General features: G+C 36.6%; 1 protein-coding gene across 1 annotated transcript in view; it reads left to right on the top strand.

Annotated features, from left to right (window-relative positions):
- LOC132822645 (solute carrier family 12 member 5-like) overlaps positions 1 to 8,384 on the top strand; it is a 340,455-nt gene extending 332,071 nt beyond the window's left edge. The window contains exons 23-27 of the mRNA XM_060835891.1: positions 402 to 524; positions 1,424 to 1,611; positions 1,803 to 1,817; positions 4,144 to 4,277; positions 8,293 to 8,384. Of these exons, the coding sequence (XP_060691874.1) occupies positions 402 to 524; positions 1,424 to 1,611; positions 1,803 to 1,817; positions 4,144 to 4,277; positions 8,293 to 8,384 (552 nt within the window). The remainder of the gene's footprint in view (positions 1 to 401; positions 525 to 1,423; positions 1,612 to 1,802; positions 1,818 to 4,143; positions 4,278 to 8,292) is intronic.
- The last annotated feature ends 15,139 nt before the right edge of the window (positions 8,385 to 23,523 follow it).

The raw sequence follows: 23,523 nt of genomic DNA, 5'->3' as shown, positions 1-23,523 counted from the left end.
AAAGCTCATCTTTGAAAATGACTCAGTGCACACTAGCAAGATGTTTACCTTTATGTTTACATTGCAGCTACTTCTTTGTCACTCCTGATCTTATTAATGAGATAAATTAAACTAAAACAAGGAACAGGATTAGAACCCCTGGGGCATCATCTTGCTGATGGTTGCTCGACATAGACCTGTTAATATGTCAGGTGTTCCTCTCTCAGTTTTCCCAAGTGATGTTACATGGCAGAGGAAGTAACAGAAAGGAAAATACAATGATTACGTACCTCAGCAAAAAACCATCAGTAAATGAATGCCTGTGTTGTCTCCATGAACAGCTCTCAGTCACTGCACTGCCCAGCTAAAGAGTTAAGTTCTCCTGAGGGCCTTGACCATTATTGCTATTTTCTACTATTTAGATTCAAAGCATCACAGATGAGTCACGTGGTTCCATTCGTCGTAAACATCCCGCGAAGGCCAAGCTACGCTTGAGCAGCCAGGATGAGCAGGAAGGAGGTGCAGTTGAGAAACCCGAGGAGGAGGTATTATTATTATGGCTGATTTGTGGCTCTAATGGGCACATCAGTGTTTGCTGCCTTCAATGTTTTCACTCAAGATAGCTTGTTTTGGTCAAGACTGTTGTACCAGCTGAGCAATACAGTATAACCATTGGTCTTCCAATTATTTCTTATTTTTCATTTATTTTATCTAAATAGTATATCCCTCCCTCCACCCCACATGTGCTTTTCCCTCCATTGCATCTTACTGATTTTGACCTTGGTTGAAAACATTATTTTAATCTATCATTGAGTGATAGAGACTTGGATTTATTGAGCAACATTCTTGATTTCCAATAGGTTCTTAACAGTTTTTTTTAACTGGAGCATTGGTGCAGTCATTACTGTGTTCAGAGAATGTGGCATATGGCTGTCATATTTCTTGACGAAAGCACAGAAAGATGAAATAAAATGTGCTCTTGGGCACTTGGATGGAGTTTCCTCCAAAGTTTCTGACAGTGGGTGTACTGTTGCTGGTCAGGCAGAATGGTTTTCACTTTGGGAATCAGCCCTAATCCATGCACCCATTCTTAATTTGAGGCCTTCACCACCATAAAGGAAAAATCAATAATCCTTGGGATACATCATTAGCTCCAACCTTTTCTCTTTATATTATCAATATCATTCAGATACAAAATCCTATAATTCCCTATCAAACCCCATGATGCAATCGCCTTCAACACAAAGACTGCATTGGTTGAAGGAAGAGGTTAATCACCATTTTTGAAGGCAATCACCATTTTTGAAGTAATAATGGAACTTGAGGTGTGTGAAATTTGACTTTTCCATCATGATGAAAAAGTTCAACACAGTTAAAATTTGATCCAAGCCACCTCACATATTTCTCGCTCCTGTTCAATTCCCTTCATTTTCTCTCATTTCAGGTTCAGTTGATTCACGACAAAGCAGCTTCTACTCAGTCGATCGCCTCTCAGTCACCTGCTGAGGAGGTTAGCACACCTGGAGAGAAAGTTCACATGACTTGGACTAAAGAAAAATTAGCTGGAGACAAAAACAAAAACAAAGGGCCAGTCACACCAGAAGAAATCCGAGATCTTTTCAGTATGAAACCGTGAGTGTGCTTAATCTAAAGTAGCATAGGGAAGGGAGCAAATAGCTACTTAAATACATAAACTTTCTTTACACTATAATAAATAAGATCAGACTGAGGGCATTTCTATTGGTACAATGTTGTTATGTAGTTATTGGGACCTTGATTCAGTTAATTTTTGAACTGATCATTTTCTCCCTTAATGCTGCCAGTGAATGGGAGAATCTGTAAGTCAAGTTTATTCCTTTCTCTTTATTCCTTATTTTAGCTCTTTGGTACGTTTGTATGTCTTGCTTGTAAGATATTATGTTTGTCACAATTATGAGTTTTGTGTCATTGCTTGGTTTTGGAACTATGTCCTTAATTTAATATAAAATAAGACAGTTATGTGACCTGTTTGAAGTCTGCCTGAAGCAAGCCTGGGTGGTTTGATTGTAAGAGATTACCAGAAGCCCAAGATTGTTTTGCTGAGTAAAGGTATAAGGTGTTTACACATGGAGAGAATGGCAGCAGCCACTATGCTAACAGTGGAAAGACTGAGCATCTCCAAAAACTATTCAGAATATTAGTTTATAAGTAGTGTATTAAACTATCTATTCAGTTCTAAAATGAAGGAACATTACACTCTCAAGGATAGTTAATCAGCATTGTACCTGGATATAAGACCCATATGATTCATGTTAACATAGAAATCAAATTTGAGAGCTAAGGATTTACTATTCTTCCATGATCTAGGAGAGGGAGAGAAACCATGGGCAGAAAGATCATACAGTGCACATTGGAGGAGAATGACTGAGAACCCCTGCTCAGATATAAAGCTGAGTTTCTTGGGGAGTTCAAATGACTCTCCAGGAAAACTTGCATCCTGAAAAATACAGTTATAGTTGGGAAAGGAATAGATCAACAGGAAAACCTCGGGAACAGAAAACCATTTTGAATTGACTCCGGGAGAATTGATTGCATATTTAAAGAACAGAGCAAGGTATACCCAACAACAGGTTTTCTCAGTTCTGTCAAAAAATTCTATTCTATTTTAAAAAATAATATCCCAACAAAAATAGTGTTTAGTCAGTTGTGATTATAATTGATTTGTCCGTTAAATAGTTTAAAACATAAAATTTTGTATCATCCATTTAGCTATTAACTAGAAGTTCAAATTCCTTTTAAAATAAATTGGTCTTGACAGTAATCAAAATAATTCTCACAGTCCATTGGCACAGTTGCAATATACACTTGAGATATTTTATTGAATGATTTATTTTATGAGAACCCAAAGGCGTGTCCAAAACTGATTTTTTTCTTTGTCATTCTTGGAGCTCTGAAGGGTAATTGGCTACAGAAACAAAAGCAATATAAGAAAATTAAATTTACAAAAACAGTGTTACTTGGTATGCTATCCTTTATTGGTCAGAGCATTGAGTATAGGGGTTTGGGAGGTCATGTTGCAGCTCTGCAGGATATTGGTTAGGCCACTTTTGGAATATTGAGTGCAATTCTCATCTCCCTCCTATAGGAAGGATGTTGTGAAACTTAAAAGGGTTCAGAAAAGATTTACAAAAATGTTGCCGGGGTTTCTATAGAGAGAGGTTGAATAGGCTGGGGCTGTTCACCCTGGAACCTCAGAGGCTAACAGATGATCTTATAGAGGTTTATAAATCATGAGGGGCATGGATAAGGTAAATGGGGTGAGCGGGTCCAGAACTAGAGGCACAGGTTTAGCGTGAGAGGGGAAAGATTTAAAAGGGACAGAAGGGCAACTTTTTCCACACAAAGTGTGGTGCATGTATGGAATGAGCTCCCAGAGGAAGTGATGGGGGCTGGCACAATGACAGCATTTAAAAGGCATCTGAATGGGAATATGAATAGGAAGAGTTTAGAGGGATATGGGCCAAGTGCTAAATAGGATTAGATTAAAATAGGATATCTGATCAGCATGAATGAGTTGGGCTGAAGGGTCTGTTTGCATGCTGTGCATCTCTATGACTCTATCTGAAAGAGTAACAGAAGCTAATTAAATAGTAACATTTTAAAAAGGACTTGACTAAATACTTGAAGAAAAACAATTGCAAGGTGGATGCTGGGTATTAAAATTAATTTTGTCTCCCATGCTTAGATTTTTATCTTTAAATATGCAGCTATGGAGGTCAGAGCAGTGAGATAACAAATTGTTGCACCATTTTGTAAGTTATGTACAATAGTTTAATAAAGAAGTACATACATTATTTTGGTCAATGAGCAGTCATGCACCAGACAGAGGATGTTAAGCCCGTTGATTTTGATGCTGTATTTTCATTATAACACAAGTTAATTGTTACACTGCCTTGTAATAAATTGATGCATTTATTTGTTTACTTTCACATTTTTTAACAGAAGGTAATCATCTTCTTATAATGCAATGCATATGCAATGTCTCTAGCAATTTCTTGCCTGTTTAACTCTCTGTGAAAGTTTATGTCAGTGTATATGCCTCTTTGTGCAACATAATATTTCCTCCTCACTTCAGCAATTTAATGATTCACACTACAAGTGCTGTTGGCTTTCTCTGTCAAACAGGAATCAGTCAAATGTCCGACGGATGCACACTGCAGTCAAGCTGAATGAAGTCATTGTGAAAAAGTCCCAAGAAGCAAAGCTGGTCCTGCTGAACATGCCAGGACCTCCTAAAAACCGCAATGGAGATGAAAACTGTATCCTTTCCTAAGGGACAGGAACTATTATGTAATGTCAAGGCATATTAGTTCAGATAGAGGAGAATTTGGTAGCCTAGTGTCAGTGTTACTGGATCAGCAATCCAGAGAGCCAGGCTAATACTTTAAAGAATTAAAGCAAAATGCTGCAGATGCTGGAAATCTGAAACTTCCATTCTGAAACATACTTGAAACATTCTGTCTCTACAGATGGTGCTGAACCTGCTGAGTTTTTCCAGTATTCTCTGTGGTTGTTGCTAATGACCTAGGGACACTGGTTCAAATGCCACCATAAATTTAGAATATAAACTCATTCCAGTAATGGTGACTATTAAACTATCATCACTGATTTCAAACACCCCTTTGATTTACCAACCACCCCACACCCCAACGAATCCTTCCTTCTTGCCCCCATCCAGAAGCAGTGGAATACTCAATAATTCCCACCCAACTAGGGGACAATAAAAAAAAAGAGAAGCAGTAAGACGTTTGGGGGAGTGAAGCAGATAGAAAGAGAAGGGGAAAGAAAAAAAAAATCCAAGGAAGAATTCAGAAAGACAGAGAAATAGCAGCATAAAAATGGCTGAGGGTAGGTTGGAGCATGACAATATTATCTGATTTATGTGAAACGTCACAGGAGATTGACTAGTCTGTATTTGATATAGGAGAAGGGGAAAATAATACATTATGTGCACAATGCAAATATCACAGGACATTCCAATAAACAAGTCATGATTGCAGTACAAATAATGCAGGGAAAACTAATAAACTAGAAGTGACTGCAGGAAAATACTGCAGGACTTTCTAATAAATTAATTGTGATTACAGTAAAAATACTTCAGGGATTTCCAGTAAACTAATTGTGATCGCAGTAAAAATACTGAAGGAATTAGCAATAACCTGATTATGATTACAGCAAAAATGCTGCAGAGGTTTCTAATAGACTAGAAATGACTGAAGTACAAATACTGTAAGCTTGCTGTCAAACTAGTTGTGGTTGCCGTGAAAGTACTGCAGGATTTGCCAATAAACCAAGAAACTCACAGTAAAAATCTGGAAGGAATCTCATAAGAAAGTGGTTGTGCTATACAAATTTAAATGAAAATAGTTTTTAAGGGAAGTATAGTCAAGGTGGAAACTGCTATCTCAATTAGTTAAATTAATATAATTAAGAGATGCATTTGCTTGTAGGGATGTGAGAAAAGAAACAGCAATGGGTACTCTGAGTGCTCATAAGTGTTAGGCTCAAAAGTAACAAGCAAATTATTTAATTAGTTTTATACTTGATGTTATAAATCCTTGATAGACAAAACAGATTGGTAGAAATATAGAATTATTACAGCACAGAACATTGCCATTCATTCCATCATGCAATTTATCAAATGTCACTCATTCAATTTCTTCCTATAGCCCTGTGCATTCTTACTTTTCAGCTAATAATCAAATTCAATCTTGAATGCCTCAAGTGAATCTTCCTCCTCTCCACTCTCAGGCAGTGCATTCCAGATCCTAACCACTTACTTCATAAAAAGATTTCCTTATCTTGCCATTACTTCTTTTGTCAATTACCTTAAAACTAAAGCCTCTTGTTCTTGAACCTTCCATAAAAGGGAACAGTATTTCACTGGTATTGTGACCAGCTGGGGTGGTAGTGAATCCTTTAAACTGCACCACTGCTCCCCCGACCATTCCCCATCTCCCACCCACTTTGTTAACTGCAGTGAAGATTTTTAGTCTTTTTTAAAAGTGCAGTTAAATTACTGTTCAATTAATACAAAGTACCAAAGTAAGAAGTCAATTGCAAGGTTTTCCTCAGTGAATGGAAGAGGGATTATTTATCTATCTCAGTTTTGTATTCTATTCCTGTATTAATAAAGAATATGATTCTGTATGTTTTATTAACTATGCTCTCAACCAGTTCTGGCACATTTAATTCTGTCCTGTCATATTCAATGGTATATGTTTTATGCATCCAGATCTACACCTGTACCTGCTTGAGAATTGTAGGCTTTATTTTATATTGTCTCTCCAGCATTCTTCCAACCAAAATTAATCACTTCATACTTATCTTCCTTAACTTTCATCTGCTTCTGGTCTGCCCTTTCCACCAATGTTTGTTCTTTTTTAAAATTTCTACATTATCCTTCTCACAGTTATCAGTGCTCCCAAATTTTATGTCAGCCACAAGTTTTGAAACTGTGCTCTGTACTTTAAGATTTCAGTCACAAATACAAATTAGGAAGAACAGGGGTTTCAACACTGGACACTGACAGACTACACCAGAAAGCTCTCTCCAGTCCAGGAAACATCCATTTCCAGTCACTTAGTAGCTCTCATATCCATGTTTCTACTATCTCTTTAATTCCAGGAGCTCTAACATTTCTTGTCAGCTTGTGGTGCAGCACTTGATCACATATGTTTTGTAAGTCCATGAGCAGCTTATCAAATGGGAAAAAAAAATGTGGATGGCACGGTGGCACAGTGGTTAGCACTGCTGCCTCACAGCGCCAGAGACCCGGGTTCAATTCCTGCCTCAGGCGACTGGCTGTGTGGAGTTTGCATGTTCTCCCCGTGTCTACGTGGGTTTTCTCCGGGTGCTCCAGTTTCCTCCCACAGTCACAAAGATGTGCGCGTCAGGTGAATTGGCCATGCTAAATTGCCCGTAGTGTTTGGTAAAAGGTAAATGTAGGGGTATGGGTGGGTTGCGCTTCAGCGGGTCGGTGTGGACTTGTTGGGCCGAAGGGCCTGTTTCCACACTGTAAGTAATCTAATCTTATCAACAAAATTACCCTCATAAACACTTGCGTCATAAAAAGCTACAACAAGTAAAACACTGTTTGGTCTTAACAAATCTATGTTGACTTTCCTTAATTAACCCATATTTGTTCAAGTGCCTGTTAATTTTGTTCTGATTTATTATTTCTAGAAGCTTTCCCACCACTGAAGATAAACTACTGGCCTGGATTTGCTGGGCTTATTTTCATTTTTTTTAAATAAATGTAAGATTTACAATTATCCAATCTTCTGGCACTACCCTTGAGTCAAAGGATGATGGAAAATTATGGTCAGTGTCCCTACAATATCCACTCTCACTTCCCTCACTATCCTTGGACCGATTTTATCTAGTTCTGGAATGTTATCAACTTTAAGTGCAGACAGTCTATGTAATACCTCATCTTATGAATTTTAAATCTTTCATATGTCTGAATTATCTCATTTTTTAAATGATGAACAGCGTCTTCCTCCCTGACAATAATAGTTGGATAATATATAATTAATACTTCATCCATGTTTGCTGCCTCCATGCAATAATCACATTTGATCTTTAAGCAGATATGCTCCTCCTCTTTGCACTTTTTCCACTTCGTCTGCCTATGAAAGACAAAGTAAAATATTGATAAGAACATTCTCTATTTATGTAGCATCTTTATGTAGCATCGTACAGCTTCCCAAAGCATTTCACGCAAGCATAATCAGACAGAAATTGACAGCAAAACAGTTTGGAAATATTAGCTGAACTGAGCAAAATTAGTTCAATGCTCCAAGTTTTGGGATTAATCTTGTGGAACAGAGAGAGACCAGAAAATGAAACAGCTTAGTGAGGGAATTTTGGGTGAAGAAGCTAAAGGCAAGGATGACAAAGGTAGAAACTGAGGCTATAACAAGAGGAGTGCAGAGATCTCAAAAGAGTCATGATGAAGGAATGGAGGAGGTTGAAGAGATTGGGAGGGGGTGACCATGGAGGGATTTGGAAACAAGGATGAGAATTTTAAAATCAAGGGGTGACTGGATGGAGAGTAAATATAAATCAGTAAGCACAGGGGTGATGGGTGTTCATGTGGATAAGATTTCAATCAGCAGCATTGTCAATGAGCTGAAGCTTATGGATAATTGTTTATTTAAATTGTACGTGTCCACACTAGACAATTTGGAGTATTAAATCTGTGCAATGCATTAAATCTTTTTATCTGATGTTTGTCGAAGAAGGTAATGTTTTCTTTGACAAATGTTGCAGACATGGAATTCCTGGAGGTGTTGACAGAAGGTCTGGACCGGGTACTGTTGGTTCGTGGCGGGGGCCGTGAAGTCATCACCATTTACTCCTGAACTCCAGACCGCTGCCAAAATTCGCGCAATGAACCCATCACAGCTTTTTATCAGCAACTCCCAGTCTCTTCTCAATGTATAGTGTTTGCCATGCAGCTAAAAAGACTTCCTATCCAGCTCCTGGTAACAGTTTTCATAAAATGTTTCTCTTTGATGACAGGATAGGAAGTAGCACTGAACAGACAAGGAAGGGGAATGCTCACCTCCATAGCTTCTTCTTGTCTTAAATGACTTTGCTTATTGTTGTCCTTTCTATGCTTCATGTTTCCTAGGAATCCTTCATTCAAGTTGCAATATTAGAAAACATTTAGGGTCACTGAACACTTTTAAAACTATCGTTAGTGTACATGGACACTCTGTAGGTGTAAGGAACCAGTTATAGGGTGTATGGCTATGTACTCAAAGCAGAAGCATTTGCATGAATGGACAAAATCTTTCTGAAAAAAAAAATTACAATTAAACCCTTTGTACATCATGACCAGATTATTCCATGGTCCAGCTGTAAAGATACAAACAGGATAATCCACCAGTGCTGGTACTCCTATATTTCACACTAGAACATCATGCGAAAGATTAACTTGCATGCATCTGTGATGTAGCCTTGTTGATCTGCAAATATTCAAATTGGTTTTATGGATTGGTTTTCATCCAAGTCAAGGCTGATCTGTTCAATGTGGGTTCTGTTTCCAAAGGGAAAACCGGGACAAATAAAAGCGGAAAATAACTCTATTTTTTTCGGTAAGGGGTGGTGGGGGGATGGGTATTGAAGAAATTATGTAAAATAGACTATGGTATATTAGATACAAATAAAGTAAAAATGAAATAAAATAAAATATAATATGGGGAACAAAAACTAGGGTTAGCAGATGTAATGTTCAAAATGCTTTATTTTTATTTCACTATGTTAGTGTTTGTTTTGGTTGTACAGATTAGTAATACAAATAATAACCGTCCTCCTGACATGTGAGTAACTGTAATGTTTGTGCTTGTTTCAGTGAGACAATAGTTCCCCAATGATCTACAGATTAATTGGACTTGTTAAATAGATGTGAAAATGCTCCAATCATTATTGTTACACACATCATAATTTGGTGTGTATTCTCTAATAAACATTGCTTCAGAACTCAAGTTTTGTAGCATGCATTTCAAAATATCAATAAATAAAATTAACATTCTTTTTAACATACTTAGACTTCTTAAAGAAGTGGTGATTACGTTTTATCTGCAGGAAATGAAGACGAAAAATAATTATGAGCAATATGAATATATTTTCACAGATAAACATTTTTCACTGACCCTGAAAATAAAGAAATATTCAATTATTGCAGGTTGTGTATATACAGTTGTTTTCTAACTAAACTATAAATAGCAAATTACTGTAAACTGCAATAAGGGCTGTGTGATAATACTCAAATTGCTGTGTGAACCTAGGGAACCTATAAAGCGTTCATTTATTACAAGATTCTGAAATGAAACATTTCCACTAGAAAAGTCTTTGTATTAAATAATTACCCTGAAATGCACATGATTAGCATGTATAACAGATATTTACTTTCTGAGTTTATTTTCCATAAGATAGCAACCTGATCCTTCATACTTTGGAGTTGTGTCTAATGTATGACTAGTTAACGGAAATACTTTTAAAAATTTAAATGACATCATATCAGATGAAATTGATGATTTTGGTGGCTAGCTCACAGGAATTAAAAGGCATTTCCCTTTGATAATTTTGTACATGAATTTATTTTATCATATTGCTACAAATGACAATTGTGGTTTTTAATTTTTAACCATTCCATGCATTTAATCAGGGAATCCAATCATAATCTAACCAATTCTAACTAAGATATCTAATCTGTACAGAGCAAACTGAAGGCAAAAGCATAACTAACACATGTTTAGTCGAGGTACAATATCGCAGAAGTCAATCCATCACACCAAAGTTGAAAAATTGAATCTGAGGCAAAGCAAATTGTGAAAATTAAATTCTAGCCTAAACAAGTAGACCTTAAATCTCAGACTGAAACAATTAATTGCAACTGAGCAATGTTAAACTCTTTACAGACAGAGTCCACTTGGCTCATGAAGTGCTCTGGGGTGGTTGAGTCCAGAACTAGAGGACGTAGGTTTAGGATGAGAGGGAAAATATGTAAAAGGGACCTAAGAGGCAACTTTTTCATGCAGAGGGTGATGCATGTATGGAAATGATGGAGGCTGGTGCAATTGTAATATTTAAAAGGCATCTGGATTGGTATATGAGTAGGAAGAGTTTAGAGGGTTATAGGCCAAGTGCTTGAAAATGGGACTAGTTTAATTTAGGATATCTAGTCGGCTTGGAGGAGTTGGACCGAAGGATCTGTTACTATGTTGTACATCTCTACGACTCTAAGTTTATTGTTCTCTGTGGAACAAACTAGTTAGTGCCATTCCCCTCTCTATCCCCATGACCCTCCGGGTCTATTGCCCTAAATTTCCTATCCAATTTCCCTTTGTTTTAACATCAGCAAGAAAGAGTCACACTTTAACATTCCATTGGAAAGAAAGCACCACTGCTACCATGGCTCTCCCTCAGTACTGCATTGATGTGTTTGCCCAGATATGGTTCAATGTGAACTCACCATCATCTGGCTCAGAAGCAAGAGTGTGAACACAGAACCAAGATCAAGGCTTCTTCCTGTAGGTTTTTTAAAAATTACTTCTGTAATCCTCAGTTTCATTAACATACATGTAACACTTGTAATCGACTCTTGTGCTTCCAAGCTTAAAATACTCTCTAAACAAAACTTAAATTAGAAAGGGCACAATTAATAATTACACTGTTAGCTGTGGCTGACAGTCCAAATAGACACAATATGATAAACTTGATGAATAAATGCTGATAAAGGAATCTCACGTCAACAGGAAATGAATGAAAGTTTCTGGAAAAGGCAGCTCAGTACTGGTGTGAAAAGGAAGGACATTGAATAATTGGTAATGTCTAATAATTACTGAAGAAGGCATATTGAGCACTAGATCTTGCAGAGGTTACTAATCTCCACAGTTTAAAATTGGTTTTCAGAGATCCTGAAACCTTCTTGTTCCCATGAAGAGGTACTGAAAGTCCAAAGTTTTTGACCTGTACCAATTTGTTGTACTTATTGATGGTTTCTTTGAATGAACTCTAATAAATGTTTTTTTTTAAATGATAGTGACAGATACATCAGAGGGAATGAGTGTGCCATTCATGAAGTTAACACAGGAGGTTCTAGGAGAGGTAATATTTATGTGGGGTATTACAGGGAGCGCTGAAACTAACCAGAGATCTTGGAGTCCTGCAATTTAGAGGAGAGTGCTCCCACCAAACTCAGATCTTTAGGGGAACAATCTGGTGTGCCTTCCATTAACACTGGGCGGGGATATAAGGATGAGTCCCTTTCCTGTCAATATTTACAGATTATGAACTGTGATGATCTCCACTGGTGGGGTGAATTCACATGTCTGTCAGTGTTACAATTCAATTGTAAAAAGTAAACATTTATCATTCAAACACATTGGTATGAAATAAGATCAGTAATTCAGAGATAAACATAAGGACATTTAGCATTTGATGTGGAAAATTACCATGCAAACATAAAATAGCATAAACTCTTAAAGCACTTTCTAGTTTTCCTTTTCCTTTTGAGAAAAAAAATCAATGACAAATAGATTTTTTCTCACCATCTCATTTTTAATGTTTTGCCTTCACCAGAGAAGTATCTGTCAAAAGAGGCAAATTGAATGTTCATTGTTGGACAAAGAATTTAAGAAACCATGCCATGCTTTTTGTGACCACATGGTGTCACCAAAGCGCTTTAATCACTAACATTTTTTTAAACACTTCTCAGTGGTTTCCTCATACAATTGTTCATGATTTGAACAGTTTAATAAAACAAAGAAACAAGATTTGGGTCTTTAAACAATTTTAGAGCTTTTTGGTTTATTTAGATAATAACTATTCCTTTTTCATATGCCATATTTTTCCAGCAACATCAACATGAATAATCACAATCAAACTGTCTTTGCATTCTTCAGTGTATCATAAACAAATTTTAAGTCAACGAAAGATGTAACACAATCTAATTGAAGTATTGCTGCTTAAATTTATTACAATTTCAACAATAAATGACAGAATTATCATTGATTTCTTGTAGTTAGAAAGCACTGCAATTGTGCCCTCTTGACAATAAGCAATAATGATACATTCCTGACCAACAATCCTTCTGCTTTGACCATGTACAAAGCAACAATAATGTATAAAACTCCTATCACCCCACATTATCCAGATACCAAAGGAGACAGGAGCTAATGTCAAATTTGTTTTGAAATATTGAGGTAAATTATTCAAGAGTATTTCAAAATTTCAAATGAGAACACCACCCGGTCAAAGTTTCTTAGAGTCTGTAAATGATGATTGTAATTCAGTTGACTCTGGAGTTTTTTTCTAAAGAAAACACAAAGTTAGTAAAGTTGTTCCTGGAATGTAAACTGTGGAAAAGTAATCCAGTTCCCTGACAAGTTGAATAAACTCTACCTTAATTCAATTTGAAACTTTCTGTTCAATTTGTTGATTTGTTGGAAATACTTATCTTTTACAGGAATTCTCTTTACAGGTACATCAGAGCAGTTGTTAATAGAATTTACATCATTGGATAGATGATAGAGCAGGCAAAGTTTCTAAATGCAGCTGTAAAACAGAAGTGCTATCTAATGTCTCACCATATCTGTAGAATTTTACCAGACAAAGCCCAATAGTGCCTATACTGTTGTTACCTTCAGCTGTTTGCTGGCCTATCTCTAATACTACCCACAGGTATTTTATTCACAGTTTCAATCAGTGTACATAATTATTTTACTTGTCTCTAAGTAACACAATTTATGGATAACTGTTCACAATTCTAACAATATGCAAATACATTTTGTTAGCCTATTTCTATCAGTCCTATTTATAAATTCTAACAGTAATTTCAAAACTTTTACAGAATAGTAAAGCTCATAATTGTTTACACAAGTTTCTTTAAAGGCCACAGGTATTTACCGGGTAGCTTATTTTAGCAGGCATAGGCTGCATTTTCCCAGTGTTATCTAGCTAAGATTGCTGTGTCAGGAGAACTCTACATCCTCATCAAACCATCCTCATTGACTCAAGTTTACACATGACCATTCTAATTTGCTTTGATATTATCAACAACTTTAATTGGACTGACTATTCTCCGTGTGGCATGGGTACGTTGACGTGACTCGTTATCAATATAGATTTGTAAAAAGTAAGCCAAAGAGAACAAGATTATCTCTAACATTAGACACTGAATTAAAAAGCTTATCACGGTCTGGACAGGAATTTGAGCAGAACAAAACAACCTGAACTAGAATGAACATTTGCTGGTGGAGCATAAGGTCAAGGTATTGTTAATCAATCAATGTTCTTCTCTCAGCTAATTTAGTTAATTACAATCAAAAAGTGTTATTGACTTCAGAGTATATAGGATTTGACTAACATATCAACAATAAATCTATTGGTTATTAAGTCACTGAATGCTCATTGTCAGAATTCAACTGGGGACAAAAATATACCTAAAACTATATTTTAAGCACAATCTTTAATCTAAGTTAAATATAGCTGTTTCCTTTGGTCAACCATATAAGGTCCAAGGTGTGTTGCTTTGGTCTGTGACTAAGACAGATAGCATGATGAATGGGACTATTTGTAATGCCTGCTTTAGTAGCCATCAAGGAAGGTTTGACCCAGTACAGATAATTTGTAAGCAGCCTGTTCAGAAACATCATGTCACACCTCTGGACCAGGTGAGACTTGAAACTTATATCACTTAGTCAGTCTTACAGAAGGGGAATGAAGGGAGAAAACTATATTTAAGTCACCACTTGCACCATCATTGGCACTGACTCAAGTTTAAACTCACAATGTTTCATTTTCAGAGTGATGATGTTAGCTCACAGATTTAACTAATTATGAACACAATATAATACGCAGAATTCAAACTTCCTTGTGTTAAATGTGATTAATGTATGCCTTTAGGTCAAGTCAATTTTAAATACGTTAGTGTATCTTTTAAAAGTAAAATATGTTCCTTTTGATTCACGTTATATTCATTGTATTGCTCCCAAACAAACATTAATGTATATCGGATCTTTGTCATCCCTCAGTATGTAAAAAATGAGGTCTGCAGATGCTGGAGATCACAGCTGAAAATGTGTTGCTGGTCAAAGCACAGCAGGCCAGGCAGCATCTCAGGAATAGGGAATTCGACGTTTCGAGCATAAGCCCTTCATCAGAGATTCCTGATGAAGGGCTTATGCTCGAAACGTCGAATTCCCTATTCCTGAGATGCTGCCTGGCCTGCTGTGCTTTGACCAGCAACACATTTTCAGCCATCCCTCAGTATGGTCAAGACTATTTTATATCTGTTCTCCTTGCCAAGCCTAAAGAAAATTTTAACAGGTTTTAAGTCTGTGAATTAGATATTTTAATGTATTACATAGCAGTTCCAAACTAAATGTACAGTCTGCCTAAAGACAGAAATGTGTTGCATGAGATAGGGTGGTGACCGCAATTATGGCGTGGGGAATCGCCAAGCAAAGAGTTGCTCAGTGAAGAACATGGCCATTGAGCTCTGTTCCAATTCCCAAAATGCTGTGGTACTGCTATCTGCATTGTTCAAATCAGCTGAGGGTTTTACAGAACAAAGAAAAGTAATTACATTATTACAATCTAATCCCCATATTTGTTTGGTAAATAAGCATCCATTGAGTATTTTGTAAAGTCAGAATAGGTAATATAGGCATCTGTAAAGAGTTGGGTAAAGATAGGGAGGAATGGTTCTGCCTTTCATACTGAAATGAAGTAAGTGAAATGATTTGAATTGTCAAAATCCATACCCCATTCAAACGCCAACCACTGGCAGAGATTTAAATTGGGTCTTTGTGATGAGACACCTATTTGGTTTGATGAAGGCAAATGGGAACTAGGCTGGAAAAGCCTCAAATAAAACAACTAGAAAAATGCAGCAAATATTTCTATTAATTACACGAACAAGTTCTTTTGCAAAGATCTGTAATCATTGCAATTCTCTAACAGATATTAAACATGATTTTTATTCTGTATGACCAATACTAAATCCAGTGAGCACACTGTAAGGAATCAAAAGGAGTGGGGGTTAACGATACAAATAACTCCATCAGAGGAAAGTACCTTGTGTATAAACTTACCCCACTGATAACAAGCATAAATAATTCACGTATTAGTGTGATTATCATCTCTGCAAACAAAAGAAATATGTCCAAGTCTCACACCTCTTTTGGGGGAACTATTAATTACTCAATGATAACACGTCTTTCAATCAGTTGACTTACCAACCAATCAGTACATTTTTCCCCTAGAATATAAATTGTTGTGACTGCTTGAAATTTGGCATTCTTGCAAATTTATTCTGATTGATGCCAAGATCAAAAATCTTCAGCAATGTTCTTCTTTTCTGTAATATTCAAGTCCTGCAATAAGAAAGTGACTTCTTTCAAATCCTTAGAGTTGTTTGCTTCATAACAGGTTGCAGATCAATAATAAGAACCATAATTATACAGGTTTTAAAAAATGCCTAAATGTCCTATAGAAAAAAAAAGTGCCAATGTTTGGAACACTGACTCCTCAAAACATAACACTTTAGATTCTATGTTGTCTGAACCTTTATGTAATTCTGTAGTGAATGAACACAATCATCCCACTCTAGGCTTCTTACTCCAAAGTATTATTGAAGGGATATATATTTGACTAAAGTGTGATTTGTTCTATAATTCTGAACTATTGTCCAGACAAGCTAAGAAAAGACATACCATTTCTTTATAATTGGGGATCCAAATTCAATGGTATGTACAAAAATGTGCATTTAAAATATTAAGAAATAAAGCATACATTGATAATCATACTTGTGTTTTTCCACTGTATTTGAGTATTTTCACTCTTGAATTAGTTAATGTAAAGAGGACTTTAAGAGTCTGAATGCCTTTGTAGTCCCTGATGTGTATTTCTGTGCTGTGGTACATCTTACTGTTCAAAGGTTGAATGCATGTATTTTTCAACTTGTAAGAAAATTATCAGAACATAAATGGATCTGCACATTTTAATAAAGGCTGTCAAATACTAATTTTGAAAAGCTAAAATAATTAGAATGTTGCATAGTTGTTTATGCTTGATGACATTCATGTGACTTGTAAACAGACAGTCAGCAAGAAGGAATGGTGTTTCTTTAGAATATTTATTATGGCAAATTTAATACATCTGAGTTGTTTCAGTCATGATTAAAAGGAACAACGTCAGATTTTCTTCAGAATCCTCCTGAATAGGTAACAAGTCTCATTTAAGAGTGCTAATTAATTGATAAAACCTATGTGAATGCAAGATTATGTAGTACAGTAGCAATTAATTTCAAAAACATTGCATTTTGTGTCAGAGGAAATGAGATATCGGTATTTGTGAACTTTTAATTGTTTTAGAACTTTGCCATTCCTTTGCTAATTATATATTAATCCTCAAACAATAACCTATCCTTGTTCTATATTTTTTCCATCAATGTATTACAAATTGAATTAATCCAGTTAGTTACCATTAAAGACTACTTGTTGGGACTGGACATCACTGTTTCAAATCATATGAAATTGAAGCCTGTTGCCCTTTCATTGGTTGGAATAGAATTAGTTTCCAATCTTGGAATGGAACTAAAATCATTGTTTCTTCACAAAATGTGGCACAATACATGACTGTTTCAAAATGAGCTTAGAAGGATATTACATTAGATTAGATTAGATTCTTTACAGTGTAGAAACAGGCCCTTTGGCCCAACCAGTCCACACCGACCCTCCGAAGTGTAACCCACTCAGACCCATTTCCCTCTGACTAATGCACCTATGGACAATTTAGCATGGCCAATTCACCTGACCTGCACATTTTTGGATTATGGGAGGAAACCGGAGCACCCTGAGAAAACCCAAGCAGACACGGGACGAATGTGTAAACTCAATATTTTTTTTTTAAAACTCATTCATGGTGCCAGCATTTACTGTTCAACATTAGTTGCTCTTGAAAAGGTGGTGCTGAGCTGTCTTCTTGAACTGCTGTAGTCCATTTAATTTAGGTAGATCCGCAGTGCCATTAGAGAGGGAGTTCCAGGATTTTGACTCATTGACACTGAAGGAATGACAATATATTTCTAAGTCAAAATGATGAATGGCTTGGAGGGGAATGTGCAGGTGGTGGTGTCACTAGATACCCTCTGTTCTTGTCTTTTTCAATTATAGTGGTCATGTGTTTGGAGGAGGTTTTCTAAGGAGCCTTGGTGAATTTCTGCACTGCATCTTGTGCTTGATACACACTGCTGCTACTAAGCATCAGTGGTGGAGGGTACGAATATTTGTAGATGTGCCAACAAATAGGATGCTTTGTCCTGAATGTTGTCAAGTTACTTGAGTGTTGTTGGAGCACTCATCCAGGTAAATGGGCAGTACTCTATCACACTTCTGACTTGTGTCTTTTAGATGGTGAGCAGGTTTTGGGAGTCAAATGGTGAGTTGTGCACTTCAAGATTCCTAATCTCCGACGTGCTTTTGTAAGACCAAGTATTTGTGTCTTGTGTAGTGACATTATGATGGAGGAAGATTGTTAATTAAGCAGCTTAAGATGGTTGACACTACCAAAAGGAACTCCTGCAGAGATGTCCTGAATCAATCCAACAATGACAACAATCTTCCTTTGTGACAAGTCTTACTCCAATCATTGGACAGGTTCTCATGTGCTTCCTATCACCTTGGGTTTTGTCAGGGGTGCTTGAAGCCACATTCGGTTATCTGCCACCTTCATGTCAAGGGTTATCAGTCTCATTCCATGAATTCAGCTTTTTTGTCCATGTTTGAACAAAGGTTGTAATGAGATTGGGAGCCGAGTAGCCCAGGCAGAACCCAAAATGAACAACACTGAGCAGGTTGTAGATTTACCGGAATAGCTTGGCTAGGAGTACTGCAAGTTCTGAAGCATATGTCTTCTGTATTCTTGACAGAATGGTGCAAAGGCCCATTCTCTTTGCAGTATCCAGTGCCTCCAGATACCAAATGGAATGAATCAAACTGACTGAAGACTGGCATATGTGATGTTGGACCTCTGGAGAAGAAATGACAATTCCTTCATTGATTGGGAGTAGAATTATTATTCCAGGATCAAGTAACACTCAAATTACTACAGCCCAATGGCCTGGAACTGGAGCTTAAATTTGAAAAAATGAAAAAAAAATTAAAAATTCCAGAGTGTTAACCTTTTGAGTGTTCGAATGCCTTGTGGAAATATAGGATGCTTTCCATATTCTTGAGAACTACATGTAGCTTCAGTAACAGCTGGCAGTGATCCATCAGAAAGCCAGCCATGCATAATTGGCTCAATTGACTCCTTCTATGCTGTAATCATTCCATGATTCTCATTCCAGATCAGTATTAATTTCAATAAATGCAGGCAAACTATTTACTGTAAACTGATGCCTCAGACAGTATTAATTCACAGAGTTAGACTAGAATTCCTGTTACTTCAAAGATTGATCCAGAATTATTATTCCTTCAGAGTGGAATTGTAATCACAATTATTCATACAGTGGAAACAGAGTCTTTGTTCCTACATGGTTAAAATTTTACTTTCATATCATACAACTAAAAACATTGCTGTTTCTGAGGCTTAAGATTAATGCCCCTGATGTTCCCTATTCTGTAACATAAAGACTCCACCTTCTCTTTTAGAGGTAATGATTTTAGTCTATAGCTCAGGACAACAACCAGACTGTGTAAAACAAAAAAGATTTAGTAGAACATTGGTGAAAGTGAGTTTCTGCATAGGGTAGAACCAACTGTTACTATTCCATAGTCAACTGGATTACATTCATCATTCAATAGCAAACTGTATCCATGAAGTTCCTTTAACTGTAATAAAATATTGCAAGGCATATGAGTACATTTATTGGCTAATTTTAAAGATGCATATCAAACATACAGTCCATATTTATATTTAACATAGCAAAACATCCAAAGATGTTTCACGAGGACAATTAATAGAAAAGCATTAGGAAACTTTAATTATCCTAATTTAGATTGGAAATAATAGCTCCAAGTATAGGATGAAGAGAAATTTATACTTTGGGTACTGAATATTTTTTCTTGATCGTTCTATCTCTAGTCAAACAGAAAACTAATATTGAATCAGGCTCTGGAAAATGAAGTGGGGTTTGTGGAGATTTAGGAGCTATCACCTCGTGACCAGAATGTAATTCAAATTAGAAATTTATGGAAAAAGACTCAAAAATGTCAGTGGTAAAACAAAGTTGAACTGTGTAAGGGTAATTTCAATGATTTAAGGTGGTACTTAAAACAGCTAGTTTTGAAAAACCTGTTACTGAGGAAGTTAATTTCAGGACCATGGAAGGGACACATGGAAGAGGCTGTTACAATGGTAAATGTATGTACTACAGGTAGACAATCCTTTATTCGAAATGCTCGAACCAGCTGTTTTTCAGAATTTGGAATTTTTCGATTTTCAGAATAAGTGAAATTTAATGGTGAAATTTTTAAAAATCTTACCAGAGGAGCAGACTTCAAAATAAAAACAGGTCGTTGGTGCTTGGCCATGCCCCCTCTTCCACATCACATCTAACTGGCATGGATCGAGTGGGTATCGACTTCAGTTGTTTGGCAGTTAGTTTGCTCGCCAAACAACCTTGTTAATGAGAAAAAAGTTTCACAAGAAAACTGGATATCGGAACTTTTCAGTTTTTGTATGTTCGGATAAAGGATCTTCTACCTGTAGTTTGAAAAGAGGAGTATCCAAAGCTAATGTTTGATTAAAAAAATGACAAAAGACAGAAGCCTAACTCAATTAATAACTAGAAAGATTAGGGAAAATAAAGAAGAAATTGAAAATGTTAAGGAATGGACAGGTTGTGAGCTCAGGTTGACAGTCAACATTAAATTGTCAACATCAGAAACCTTAAGTATAAGTTAGCTGGGTAAACAATTGGACCTGAAGAGGATTCAGATGAATCCTCATGTGGAACCAGAGAAGGTGCATTAAATGAATACTTTGCACATCGTCTCAAAAAATATGAAGAGGAGAGCATAGTTACAGGTAGTATTGTGATAGAGAACAAATATTTTAAAAATGTAACATTATTGACAGATGATTGAGTCACATGGTCTGAATGGAATATAAAATTGCTATTAGCAGGAAGTAGGAACAGCAGACGTTTTCATCCCAATCTTTCAACCCTCACTGAATACCAGCATTGTGTCAGAGATATGGAGGGTGATTACCTTGCCAATGGTATACTACCATACACGAAATGGTGAAGGTATGAAAATATAGCCCAGTCACACTAACATTAGCGGTAGAGAAGTTAATCATGCAAAATAAACATTCATTGGAACTGGAATGGGTTCATCAATGAGAACCAGAATCATCAAGGACAAATTGTTGTCTAATTTAATTGAGTTGATAACAGAGATTAATCAAAGAGGTGTAAATAAAGTAAATGTGGAATTTTCAAAGGTATTTAACAAAATGCTACACAGGTTTGTTAAGAAGGAATCCATGCAATTAACAGGAATGTGGTACAATGAATATAATGGTTCAGTGGTTAGCACTATTACCTCACAGCAGCAGGATCCTAGGTTTGATTCCAGCCTTGGACAGCTGTCTGTGTGGGTTTCCTCCCATGGTCCAAAGATGTGCAGGTTAGGTGAATTGGTAGTGCTAAATTGCCTGTAGTGCTAGGTGCATTAGTCAGAGGGAAATGGGTCTAAGTGGATTACTCTTTGGAGGGTTGGTGTGGACTGGTTGGGCCAAAAGGCCTGTTTCCACACTGTAGGGAGTCTAACAAGTAGCTAGAGGGTGGATTTTTTTACACTGGGACATTTGCAATATTACTCAATTTAAATAAATGAACTAGACTCAGGTGCTGGAGCAGAGTTGTAAAGTTCATAGACAATGCAAACTTGGCAAAACAATATGCTTTTCCAAACGTTAGGGCCTTAGCTCATTTTCTGCTGCACCTTCCTCCTCAGCTGTTTCCTTGGTCGGGTTTGTCAGTGACGGCTTGCCACTGCCTTCCAATCTTAGAGACATGACAAGCATGGTCCGAAGTCTACCTCAACCAGAATGGAAATCAAGCACACACTGTTTGTATTACACTAAACCACCACATACTAGCCAGCTAATCAACTGAGGTAACTGCCTCCAAATAGAATAAGGTTAGACGTCACCACGACATCAGGTTGAAGTCCAACAGATTTATTTGAAATCACCTGATGAAGGGGCAGCGCTCAAAAAGCTTGTGAATTCAGATAAACCTGTTGGACTATAACCTGGTGTCTGTGACTTCTGACCTTGTCCACTTCCACCAGCACCTCCACATCATAGTGACCAAATAGAATAAATAGCAATGTGATTAATTGTAGACATCAGCTAGACATTGGATGGTGAAACAGACAAGATGGTACATTGATTTTGATATAAAAGTGCAAAACAATACACTTTAGGAGTGTAAAGGAAGAGTATACTATAAATAGGATGATTGAAAGATGTAGACAATTGGAAAAGTGTGTCTGTCTACACAGCTCCTTAAGGTACCTGGACTAATTAAGGTGGTTAAAATAAGCAGATTGATTGTTTGTATTTTTGGAGGTATAGAATATAAAGGCAAATCATGGTGGATTTTCCATAAACCAATGCCTAGGCCTCAGCTACAATACTGTTCCTTCCAGCCACCATATTATAGGGAAAAATTAAAAGGTTTGCAATTGCCGAGGTGACTGTTCTGTCAGAAGATTAGAATTATTCTCCTTGAAATGAAGATAGTTAAAAGATGACTTGGTTGAAGTTTAAAGTAATGAGATGTTCTGATAACCAAGACCAAAATTATTTTCTCTGGCATGTGGATAGATAACCAAAAGTCATATTTAAAATTTGTGACAAGCACTACAGGAGAGATGAGGTAATTCTTTAATACTTTTATTCGGGATTTCAAAGGCTTTAGCTGAAAAAATAGTCTCAGCTTAAATAATGTATTAAGGGAAAGTTACCTGTGGATGAGGAACTTTGGACCAAAAAAAAGCAGTCTGGGTGAGGCAGGTTCTGTGCACCATGTATGTTGTACATTTCTAAATAATTATTTCACAGACATGATTTATTATTTCAAATGAAGTTGCATGATTAATATTGTGAACTAATAGTGCCAAAACAAACGTGATTTGACTAGCCAACACATACATTTTGCTGAGTTTAAAAATCAACTGGTACTAATTAGTGCAATCTTATGATGCGCCTCTTTAAATGGAGTCTTCCTCAGTAAAATCTGCAGTATACTCCAGCCTAGTGAGCATTTCATGACTGGTGACAAACCTAAGATTAGATTCCCTACAGTGTTGAAGTAGGCCCTTCAGCCCAACAAGTCCACACTGGCCCTCCAAACAGTAACACGCCCAGACCCATTTCCCTCTGACTAATGCGCCTAACACTACAGGCTAGAATTGAACCCATGTCCCTAGTGCTGTGAGGCAGCCGTGATAGCCACTATGCCAACCATAACATCAAAACTCATCTGATTTTCCATTTTGGAAAGCAGTCATGCACAGTTTTTCTGACTTTTTTTGAAAAAAGTATTACAGAATAGTGTAGTCACAAACAGTTGACAGAGAAGCAAAGGTGGAAGAATATAGCACTCACGTAGACGAAAAGCCCATTTCACCCAATAAACCTCACTAATACCTAAACATAATTAATTGTTCTACAGCACATTGCAGCAGCTCCTACATGTCTCATTACACATTAAAATTACTCATACAATTATAACCAAAGGTTCTTATCGTATAATGGTAGTGCCCCTACCTCTGAGACAGAGGTGTCCAGGTTCAAGTCCCATTTTTTTAGCAAAAGTGTATAATAATCTATCTGAACAGATCAATTAAAAATATTTACAACTAAAATCAACATAATGGCACATGCAATTATTCCAATTTGTAAACAGAATGAGGTAAATTTTCATGTTTAAATGCTGATTTGTTAAATATTATTATAAATTTTCATGTT

The sequence above is a fragment of the Hemiscyllium ocellatum genome, chromosome 15 (genome assembly GCF_020745735.1).
Source record: "Hemiscyllium ocellatum isolate sHemOce1 chromosome 15, sHemOce1.pat.X.cur, whole genome shotgun sequence".
Lineage (NCBI taxonomy): Eukaryota > Metazoa > Chordata > Chondrichthyes > Orectolobiformes > Hemiscylliidae > Hemiscyllium > Hemiscyllium ocellatum.
This window is presented reverse-complemented; position numbering and strand designations above follow the sequence as displayed.